The following is an 11,203-nucleotide window of genomic DNA, read 5'->3' on the forward strand; positions in this document are numbered from 1 at the left end:
CTCTTCCCCAAGAAACTATCCTACTAAGAAACGAAAGTCATTTATCAGCAAAAGTCACACACACACACTCCACACTAATCCTCAATTGTTTTCCATCCCACTATAGTAGTTCTATTAATTCCTGTGGAAGTTGTGTCTTCTGGAAGGATAAAAGAAGAAACAGATAAAGGATGGGAATTTAGGAAGAAGGGAAAATATATTGTGATGTTCTTACACGAAAAGATCAATGTGAAAGACATTTTTGTCACCTTATTTCCTGGAAGAATGCTTTCCCCCAGCTTGTTAGCCTACCTGTACTGGAACTTCCAGGCGCAACAGTTGTACTTGAAACTACACCAGCGGTACCTGAAACAAGAAGGCCATGCGACCATCATGGAGAATCTTCTGCATTGAGGCAATCCGAATATAAAATAAATGTATAGTTCCAGGGCCACATCTTTCAGTGGTGTACTGTGCATGGACAGCTCCTGGAGGCACCATTCACAGAAACTATTTTGTCCATATGTCCCTATGAACATGTGCTTTCACTGGCCTTTCTGCTCCCAGATTTAATCATGTATTTTTCCCCTGTATCAATTATTTCATTCATTCAACACATTTATTGAGTCTTGTTGAGTACTAGTGATTCATCAGCGAATAAAATAAATGACTTTTTTTCTCAAGAAGTCTGTCTTCTAGTAGGCTTACTTAGCAAATATAATGTAAAATCTTCAACTGGGAGCAGAGGAATTTTTCATCACATTTACCTGTTTTACTTCCAGTGACTCGATGGTCTGATGCTCCAGAGGTAGTTCCTGATGGTGGAAAGTAGGAAAAAGATACTGAGTATGTTATGGCCATTAATCAATCTCTGAGGCAACCATTAAGCAAACTGGAATTTAAAGCTCAAGATAAAAAGTCAAATGCAGGAGGCTGGCCCGGTGGGATAGGGGTTAAGTGCGCGCACTCCGCTTCCGCGTCCCCAGGTTCGCAGGTTCGGATCCCGGGCACACACTGACGCATGCTTGTCAAGCCATGCTGTGGCGGCGTCTCATATAAAGTAGAGGAAGATGGGCATGGATGTTAGCCCAGAGCCAGTCTTCCTCAGCAAAAAAAGGAGGATTGGCAATGGATGTTAGCTCAGGGCTAATCATCCTCACACACACACAAAACGTCAAATGGGAGGCAAAAAATTTCTAAGTCCATTTTAGTCATCTACTCACATGAGACAGAACCTTCTAGGACACTATTGATTCCTACTGATTCTGCAGTAACATCTATAGTATCCAGTGGGTTAATATTCCAGGGAATTACTACTCCTACCACCCTCTTCATAAATCTATACCACAAGACCAGGCATTGGAAAAGACTGGTCCAGAAACCAGCCTAGGGGTGTGAATCAACAACATGGTTGGTGCAGAGTATGGGCTAAAGGACCTGTCCTTCTTCTGCAACAATCTTTCTGATCCAGAAGCAAACTTATGGTGGTACTCAATGGCAATGCTAACAGCTGGGACTCCTAGTTCTCACTGATTTCATCACAGTAGATCTGATGCTTTCTAAGGAAGCTTTGGCCTCTGGAAGAGGAAATGAAGAAAGTGGAAAGTATGTCTGGGGATACATATTTCTCCTTGAGGTTAGACAAGGGATGATTGCCTTTGAATATATTCACTTACCAGTGCTGGAACTCCCAGGTGCAATAGTTGCGCCAGAGACTACTCCACTGGTACCTTGAATCACAAAAGGGAAGGGATTGATATGTAATTTCTTTACATTAAAAGGATGGTTAAGAAGAAAAACATTATAAGTTTCTTTTAAGTCATAGAAGGCCTATATGAGGAACCCTAGAATATCATTCCACAAGTACATTTCTTTCAAAAAAAAAAAAAAAAAAGAAGTAAGACTATATTTCTACATTAGGAGTCTCCTTACTCTGAATACTGGCAAATATCAGGGAAATGTTTATATTTTCTTGTGCTTACCTGTTTGACTGCCAGAGACCTGGCTCCCCAGTACAGTGGTCTGGGCTTCTGAAGAGGAGAAAAGAGAGAGAGAGAATATTCCGCTGCACGTAAACTTAAGAACTTGGGTTAAGCATTAATAGTCTGGAATTTGGAGGCTCAGACAAAGATTTCCATAAGGCAGAAATCACTCTGCATCTCAGCCAATTGGAATTGCTAGAAGGAATTCACAAAAAAAGGAAAACTTTCTGGATTCCAGCTAATATGCTGGTGATATTTGTAACACCAATGGAGAAATCCCAATCCATCTTCAGACTTGGAGTGGTGAAGCTCAATTCTGGAATTTAGTCGATTTTCAGAAAGATTTTATCTCTAATAAGCAAGCCTATTTTGACTCACTTACAGTGTCCCTAAATTAAATGCACACTCTCTCAAGGAAAACCTAGAGAGTCCTAAACCTGATGACTCCAAACCTTAGGCTCTTCATTCTCACCTGTTTGGGCTCCAGTTCCAGTCTCTTTTGTGGAAGTTGTGGCCTCTGAGAGAAGAAATAAGAGAATGATGGAGTCTGGGAATTTGGAATACTAGGAAGAGATATTAGTGCATTATTTTATTAGCAACCCCCAAACAGAGATCATGACATCTGAGATTAAATAAGGGGAATTTCCTTCTTGTTAACTTACTCGCACTGGAACTGCCAGATGAAATGGTTGTTGCATAGAATTCGCCAGTGGTACCTAAAATGTAAAAAGTAAATGGAGCAATAGAGCTTTTCCTCCCCAGTTCATCTTGGAAGCATCAATGGGGCCTGAAAGTCCTGGATGCCCTTTCCTGAAAACACTCAATCTCTGAAGAAAATGGAAAATGAACAACTTCATAGCATCTTATTTCCCAGGTCAGCCTGGAATGGATGCATTACCGCTGGGTTTCCCTTTCACTATGTGGTAAGAGGAAAGCAGGGCTTTCAATGACCCATACCCGTTTCCTTTCCAAGGACATAACCCCCTAGTGTGCCAGAGGTGCCTACAAGGAAATACAACATAGTTTTAATCTTTATAAGTAATACTTTTTGATATAACTTTGATACAAGTAATAAAAGTAAAACTTTTTGAAATAAAACATAGTTTTAACCTTTATAAGTAATACTTTTTGATGAAGGCAACATTTTGAAAATCAGTTGCCTTCATGTAGCTTTCTAACAATGGGAGATATAAATAATAAACACAGAAAACAAACAATAAACATCATGTATAAATAAATGAGAGAGACGATAAAAAGTGGCAAGCTATGGGGGGAAGGTAAGCTGAGTAAGGAAGATTGGAAGTACTGGGGGTTGGGATATATGCAATATAATTTTTATGCAATTTAATTTTATGCAATATACATTCATATCTTTTTTCAGGAAAAAAAAAAAAGAACATCTCTGAAAGCCAGAACACTGAGGACAGCCTGGCGGAGACAGCTGAGGTCTTGGAATTCCCAAGCAGAATAATTACCCAGGCTATCAGACAATATGGCCACAGCGAAAATGAAGGTCCCTCCCTGACACTCCTTCCCATTCGTTTGTTCGCTGCAATAACTCAGAGAAATGATGCGAGCCCTAGGCCTTGGACTGAAAAGCTCACCTCCTGGCAATCCTCCTTGGGTGGTCCTGCTGCCTCTTGTGGAAGTTGTGGCTTCTGAGAGAAAAAAAAACAAGAGTACAGAGGGGATGTGGACAGGACATTCTGGGGCTCCCATAGGCTCTATCTCCTGAGGGGCCACATTCAGGATTCCTAACCTGTGTTGGCACTCCCAGGTTTCAGAGCTTTGCCAGAGATGCCCTTGGTTGTGCCTGAAATAAGAAAAGAACTGTGGTCATTTGGTCAATTTGTTGCCCATCGTGAAATGGGCACGAGATCTTCAAGGAAAATTAAAAAAAAAAAAACACCTTGGTGTCTCCCATATACCAGTAAATTTATTTCTCTGGACTTTCTAGTTTCAAGAGTCCATCCATATATTTCCCATGAATCATTCATTCCCTCGGAAAATTTGCAGAGAAAGTCCTCCACCACTGAGTCCCCTTTTTAGAGTTTAGTTAGAGGGAGATCGATTTGGACCCAAATTACCTATATAACTATCAGGGCATGGGCCTCATGATGCTCTGATGAAGGCTCCTTAGAGCACAAGACAAGGAGGAAAAGTTGAAGTGTCTGAACCGATTACTGATGTCAAATACTGAACATGTGCTAAATTTTTGTCCAGTATGCTGAATATGGGAAACTCAAAGCGTTTTGATATATTTCAGAAAAGACTTTTTATTGGGAAGTTATTAGAAAGTACAATTAGTGCCTTAACAGAGCTCACCTGTGGTTATTCCAATTCTTCTTGTTCCACTTTCTCCTACAGAAGTTGTGGCCTCTGAGAGAGAGGAAAACAGAATAGAGATGGTTGGCAACTATTTAAGGACCATGGAGTAGGTATGGTAGTTCTCCTACACAGGATAACACTGGAAGAGGAATCTCATCATAGATAGACTCATTGAAGATGTTCTGCCATCTTGCTGACTCACCTGTGTTGGAACTGCTAGGGGCAACAGTCGTACTGGGGGTTACCCCAGCGGTGCCTGAAACACAAAGGGTCTGAAGTCATTACAGTGACTTGTGTTTGTCTCCTGAAGACCTGCCTCTAGAAGGAATCTAGGTGTATCTTTGTTATGTCAAAGGGCCCTTTCACTACTTCCTGATAAGGTGAGAATCATATGCCTTTCCTATGACCCATATCATTAAGAAAGCAATAAAAACAGTAATGTTCCCAAGTTGAGGCACCCTTTCCAAACATTTCATCCATTCTAAGATAGAGAAAGTTGGTGGCTTTCTCCCAGGCTTACCTGTCACACTCCCAGTTGCTTGGCCTCCTGGTACTGCAGTGGTGCCTACCATGGGATGAAAATCAGAAACATATTTGAATGTGACAAGGAAAATATTGAATATCATCATTGCTTTTTTGAGCAACAAAATCTTTATATAAGATAGGCCTGTTTAAGGCCTTTCTCTTCTTCCCAGATATAGAATATTCCTCAGCTCCCCTGAGATCTTAGTGATGTGTATGCCATCACAGGAGAAACCTCTCCCACCAGTTACACCACCAGTCCTTCTTTAGAAAGTTATAGCTGTGAGGCTAGACCCTGGTATTGAGAGCTCTTCCATAATCATGTTAAATCTCAGAAAGTATTGAAAGCAAATGGGAGCCACTCTGCAGGAAAGCACACGGTCCCAACAGGTGAGCGTATGGAGAGTCATAATTCATGCTAAACCCCAACTGTGAGGTACTCATTCTCACCGGGTCTGGATCCAGTTCCAGGAGTGCCACTGCCTTTGGTTAAAGTTGTGGCCTCTGAGGGAAGAAAGTGATGAATGGTGAGGTCTCAGGATTTGGGATTTAAGGGAAAGAATTATGTCGATCTTTTATCAGAGCAGGTCTACTAATTATATTATGAGGTTAAATACGGAGATTTCCTTCTTGTCAACCTACCTGTGTAGGAACTCCCAAAGATAATGGTTGTCCTAGAGAATTCTCCTGTAGTACCTAAAAATGAGAAAAATAAAGGGATCAATACAGCATTAGTTTCCCCTTTAATACGAAAGTAGCTATGTGGCGTTGAACCACTGGAAAACCTTTCCTGAGGATCTCTGTTTCTGAAGAAAATAAACCGTCAACGACTTCCCACAATTTCCTTTCCTGACCCACCTGTTGATCATTGTTGTTACTAGAGTTCCCTTTCCACAGATCTCACTTAAAGTGGAAGGAGACCTTCTGTCACCCTCACCTGATTCACTTCCAGACCCTGAGCTCCCTGGTGCGACAGAGGTGCCTAAAAGAGCAAAAAGACAGATGATGGATTTATCTTTCTAAATTTTACTCATCAATTACTTGAGGTATTTTGATATTCAGATGTTTAAAATAGAACTCCTTGACTCTAACATTCTCATGTGGTGAATTTATTTAGTCCATCCTACCTGGCTTGGAACTCGGTGAACTGCTACTGGCTCTAGGGGAAATCACAGTGGTACCTATTAAAGCAAATACAGTGAAGCTTCAAAATAAGTAAGCATTTCATCATTCCACTAATATTTATTAAGCATTTCTTCAGTGCAATATTGTTTTAGGCCTTTGGATGTATCAGGGAGCAGAATATTCAAAGATTCCTCCCCTAATGCAGCTTACATTCTAGCAGCTGGAGACAAGCAGTGAATAAGAAACACAATAAATAATCAGTGGGATAGATGTTAGAGCTATGGGAAGATGGCGAACCATATAAAAGGATTGGGGCCTTGGTAGGCAGGAGCTGGCCAGCAGGTTGCCTTCATCCCTGTCATCCAACAACTAGCTCTGCAAACCTGGGCCTCTGGAAATCCAGATGGAAACATCTGAGGCCATGGAATTCGGAGGCAGACTCAGCTTTGTGATTCTGACATATTATGTTTCCAGAGGAAATGCAGGCCCCTTTCCTTGGCCCACCTTCACACTTATGTGTTCATGGTAACTACACGGAGATTTGATAAAACCCCGCAGCCTCAGACTAAAAAAAACTCACCTCTTAGAAGTTCCACTTGGGTGGTCCCACTTCCTCCAGTGGAAATTGTGGCCTCTGATAGAGAAAAAAAAGGAAGGAGTAAAGACTAGGGTGTGGGAAAGTGCACACTGTGCTATTGTCAGAATACATCATCCAAGGTGCCAGTGTCTAGATTTTGCATGTATTTTCAGACTTACCTGTGTTATAATTTCCAGGCTCCAGAGTTTTTCCAGAGACTATACCAGTAGTACCTAAAAAAAGAAAGGGGGTGTGGTCACCAGTTCAACTGCTTGTCCGGCATTGATTTAAATAGGACTCTAAAGTCTCCAAGTAGCAGCAAACTATAACCCTGAGACTTTTAGTGCCAAGAAGTAATCCATATGTGCCCCATATAACATTTCTTTCTACAACTACTTTACTGAGAAAATTCTCAACTATCACGTCCCTTTCTTCGGAGGGGAGATAGGAAATTTCTCTCCACATTACCTATTTATCTGTCATTAGTTTGACTTCAGGATGGTCTAGTGAAGGCTCTTGTAGGCTCAGGTAATAAGGAGACAATGTAATAATCGTGTTGACTTTTTTTCTGAATTTGCTCAATATAACATATGTAAATAGTGCAGATATATTTTCAGGAGACTGTTTTAAAAAGTTATTATGAAGTGCAGGCAATAGCTTAGCAGCGCTCACCTGTGGCTATTTCAACTCTGGTTGTTTCACTTCCTCCTAGGAAAGTTGTGGCGTCTGAGGGAAAGAAGAGGAAAGATAATTGGAGACTATTTCAGGATCACGGAAAAGATATGATGGTACTCCTGCAAAGGATAATACCAGAGGAGACATCTAATTTGTGGGAGGACATGTGGAAGATTCTATGTCAACCTGTTGATATACCTGTGTTGGAACTGCCAGGGGCAACAGTTGTGCTGGGGACTACTCCAGTGGTGCCTGAAACACAAAAGGAACTATGGTCACCATGGTGCTCGTGTTTCTTGCCTAAAAACATGCTTCTAAAAAGAACATTAGTATATCTTCATCATATCTAACTGGCTCGCTCTCTCGTTCTCCTCTGATGGTGAGCCCTGTGTATTTTTTTGTTAACCATTTTAGTACCAAAGCAATCAGAGTCTCCATGTTCCCAACCTGAGATAACTCAACTTGGCATTCTGTGTCAGGGAAATGGTGGGTTTCTGCCACACTCACCTGTTTTACTCCCAGTGACTTGGCTTTCTGACGCTACAGAGCTACCTGCTGTGGAGTGGAAACAGAAGAAGTTATGGGTGTGCTGAGACCTTCAGACATTGGGAAAATACCACGCTCTTCATTGCTTTCTTGTGAAAAGCAAACATCTATATAGGGCAGACATGTTTCCCTATTTCTCTTCTCTATTTCTGGGGAATAGAAAGTTTTCTTGCCCTTCCCTCTTCGAAAGCTTATCACGTTTGTAATTTCACGAGAGAAATGACTCAGAACAATTAGTACAGTCATCCCATCTTCAGGCATTACGTCTATGATTCTGGACTTTGTTATTAGCAGCTTTTCAGGAAAAAGTTACAAAACTGAAAAAGAATTAGTTGGCCAAAAATGCAGTATTAGTAAAGTAAATATGAACCGTTTTCCGGAAACTCTTTCTCTTTAGGCTCTCCTATGAGCGTCATAATTAGTGATAACAAGAAGATAGGAGTTGCTCCTTCTCACCTCCTCTGAATCCACCTCCAGTGGTGCCAGTGACTTCTGCAGAAGTTATGGCCGCTGAGGGAGGAAATAGCAGAACAGTAATTGCTGGGCATTTGGGATGCTAGAAAGAGGTATGTATGTTGTATTATTTTATCACAGCAACCCCACAAAAAGCCTCATGTCCTGAGTGTCCATAGAGATGGTTTTCTTATTATTTCAATTCTACCTGTGTTGGAAATGCCTGTTTTAATGGATCTCTCAGCTCTCTGGTAGTATGCACTGAGTGATGCATGCTTTTGTTTGTTTGTTTGTTTGCTTATTGCAGTAACATTGGTTTATAACATTGTATAAATTTCAGGTGTACATCATTATACTTCTATTTCTGCATAGATTACATCATGTTCACCACCCAAATACTAATTACAACCCATCACCACACACATGTGCCGAATTATCCCTTTCACCCTCCTCCCTCCCCCACTTCCCCTCTGGTAACCACCAATCCAATCTCTGTCTCTATGTGTTTGTTTGTTGTTGTTATTATCTACTACTTAATGAGGGAGATCATACGGTATTTGACCTTCTCCCTCTGACTTTTTTCACTTTGCATAATACCATCAATGTTGTTGAATGGTCTCCATTCAATAAAGGTAGAAGCTAGTGGATCAGGTGGACAAGTATCGAAATAAATAAGGCAAAAATGTCTGTCTTCATGGGGCTTATATTCAAATGTAAATGCTAAAAGAATGTACGAGGGGAACAATTATGAAAAAGTGAGATATTTTAAAGGATAAACTTCTTTTGCTTATCTTTTAAAACTGTTAAGTTTAAAAAGAGACACCAGGATGCAATAAAAGCTAAAAATTTTCATGGAAATGGTAGGTGACAAATAACACTAATATGTTGAGAAATATGGTATTGCCTTTTTTAAAATAAGGGAGCTATTTCAAAAGTTCTTTTTGTTTATTTATTTCATTGATTTTGTACATTTATACACAACCAGTGTAGAATTTAGCTATTATGTAAGGGATTCAGTACACATTTGTTGTGATTTAAGAAGGCATAAGAATAGAAAAAGAAAAAGCCCTGTACTACCAAAATCTAATTTGAAGTTCATGTTTTATTAATCTGATAAATTAAGACTTCTGCTATCATATTTTCTATTTCAGTTACCGTAACACCATTTTTTTCAAATGCACATTTATAATCTCATATTTTCTCACCTGTTACTTCAGGCTTTTTCTGGGGCTCTAAAATTTAAAAATACAAATATATTTATAAACATACATTTTTTATCTCAATTCATAAAGATTAATTTGTATTAGATTATAATTTGAGAAGAATATCACAGTCCCTTAGATATTTTTCAGTGCTCAAGTGGAAAAGACAGAAATACTACCTCAAGCCACATTATGCAGAAACATATTTTTGTCATTTTAATTTCAACTTACCTACAATTAGTATTGGTCGAATTCTTTTAACTGAGACTAATAAAGGAAAGATTAAATTCACGTTTCAATTAAAGAACATACTTCAATTTTATTTTAAAAATTCACTTCAGTGTTTCAGCTGCCATGACATGTAAAATTTTTGTTAAAAAAACAGAAGTCTGTTATTTCCATAGAGGCTTATCTTAGAAATTGAAGTCAGGGTGAGAGACCTCTTGGGAGAGAAATCATAAAGTGTTCTTCTATGGAATCACCTATAAGTTACAAATGATCAAACTGAAAGCAAAACCATTGCCTTTTTCCCAAGTAAAATATTTACCCATATATAATTCTAGTTTGGTTCCATTTGATTAAAGACTAGAGTCTTGAACTTAGAAAATGCAAAACAACAACAACAACGAGTAAGTAAACAATGATAAAAATATTGGTTCCACTATTTGATTTGCTGTAGAACCTGGACCAACTTAGGTACTGTCTTTTCTAAGCTCCTCACGAGTAAAATGAGATAACAATACTTATTCAAATAGTTAAATGATAATATATTTAAGGACATTGTAATTATTTAACTGGCATTATTATTATTTTACTATTTTTAATTAGCCAATTAGCATGAAAACAAGTCAAAAAATACATCTGACATTCCCAGCTTACTTACCAGTAGTGAAATTTCCTGCTGCAATTGTTGAGCCAGGGATGGCTTCTGTGGAACCTGAGATTAAAAGCGGAAAGTCATCAGCAGTGTTCTTATTTAATTGGGAAACTACCTGGATATTGAACTATGTAACGACTTTGAGTCCAGGTGTTACAGCTCCAGTACCTGGTGTGAAAAAACAAAATAGGTTCTAAATACCAGATAACTTGGATCTGATTTTCTGATTTCTATACTTACAATACACTAATATCTCTCATTAGATTTATCAGCAAACCTTACATTGAGCTACAACCTGGGCCAATAGTTTCCTTTCCCACTCACCTGATTTTCCAGGTGTGATTAATCTAGTCGTGTTTTCACTTGTTTCAGTGGTTTCTCCATATTGTTCTTCAGTTGTGCCTGGTTATAGGAATAATCATTATCTTTACATGGTTCGTTTTACTAAAAATAATAAACTTACTACCATTTAAGTAAATTTCAAATTTGGATGTTAATAATAAACCTAGAACAACTCTTAATCACTTCTCTGAAAATTTGGTTCTTGGGTAAATTAGCTTGAATTTAGGATGGTAATTTGGGTCTCAGCTAGGCTTGTGTTGGACCACCAACAAAACACCCAGGTGAGCCTTGCCTGCTTGGTTCTCAGCAGTGGTGAGGCCCGAAGCTGAAGCTCCAGCTGTGCTTCCCCAGCCTGCACCTGTGGTAGCTCCCACTGACCATCCAGTTGTACCTGGTCAAAAAAGCAAAGCATCAGAGATGAAAACATAAACTTCTCAAGAAGCCTGAGGAATCAATTTAAAACAATAGTCTTCCACAAAGCTCTGATCTTTATTCAACAATTTGAGCTCTAAATACCCAAATTCCGACAAATTTAAATATTCCAAAAGTAAGAATCTGACCAAAATTGAAATTGCCTATACGAAACTGTCCAGTG

General features: G+C 39.2%; 1 protein-coding gene across 1 annotated transcript in view; it reads right to left on the reverse strand.

The window, feature by feature from the left end:
- The window catches only part of MUC19 (mucin 19, oligomeric), a 143,905-nt gene that overhangs the window by 17,945 nt on the left and 114,757 nt on the right, over positions 1 to 11,203 (reverse strand). The window contains exons 52-74 of the mRNA XM_058557397.1: positions 10,901 to 10,999; positions 10,591 to 10,668; positions 10,273 to 10,326; positions 9,393 to 9,419; positions 7,387 to 7,440; positions 7,186 to 7,239; positions 6,693 to 6,746; positions 6,517 to 6,570; positions 5,939 to 5,992; positions 5,749 to 5,793; positions 5,454 to 5,507; positions 5,262 to 5,315; positions 4,810 to 4,854; positions 4,492 to 4,545; positions 4,287 to 4,340; positions 3,721 to 3,774; positions 3,566 to 3,619; positions 2,624 to 2,677; positions 2,434 to 2,478; positions 1,962 to 2,009; positions 1,656 to 1,709; positions 747 to 794; positions 292 to 345 (exon numbers count right to left, since the gene is read on the reverse strand). Of these exons, the coding sequence (XP_058413380.1) occupies positions 292 to 345; positions 747 to 794; positions 1,656 to 1,709; positions 1,962 to 2,009; positions 2,434 to 2,478; positions 2,624 to 2,677; positions 3,566 to 3,619; positions 3,721 to 3,774; positions 4,287 to 4,340; positions 4,492 to 4,545; positions 4,810 to 4,854; positions 5,262 to 5,315; positions 5,454 to 5,507; positions 5,749 to 5,793; positions 5,939 to 5,992; positions 6,517 to 6,570; positions 6,693 to 6,746; positions 7,186 to 7,239; positions 7,387 to 7,440; positions 9,393 to 9,419; positions 10,273 to 10,326; positions 10,591 to 10,668; positions 10,901 to 10,999 (1,245 nt within the window). The remainder of the gene's footprint in view (positions 1 to 291; positions 346 to 746; positions 795 to 1,655; positions 1,710 to 1,961; positions 2,010 to 2,433; positions 2,479 to 2,623; positions 2,678 to 3,565; positions 3,620 to 3,720; positions 3,775 to 4,286; positions 4,341 to 4,491; positions 4,546 to 4,809; positions 4,855 to 5,261; positions 5,316 to 5,453; positions 5,508 to 5,748; positions 5,794 to 5,938; positions 5,993 to 6,516; positions 6,571 to 6,692; positions 6,747 to 7,185; positions 7,240 to 7,386; positions 7,441 to 9,392; positions 9,420 to 10,272; positions 10,327 to 10,590; positions 10,669 to 10,900; positions 11,000 to 11,203) is intronic.

Source organism: Diceros bicornis, chromosome 17 (genome assembly GCF_020826845.1).
Source record: "Diceros bicornis minor isolate mBicDic1 chromosome 17, mDicBic1.mat.cur, whole genome shotgun sequence".
Lineage (NCBI taxonomy): Eukaryota > Metazoa > Chordata > Mammalia > Perissodactyla > Rhinocerotidae > Diceros > Diceros bicornis.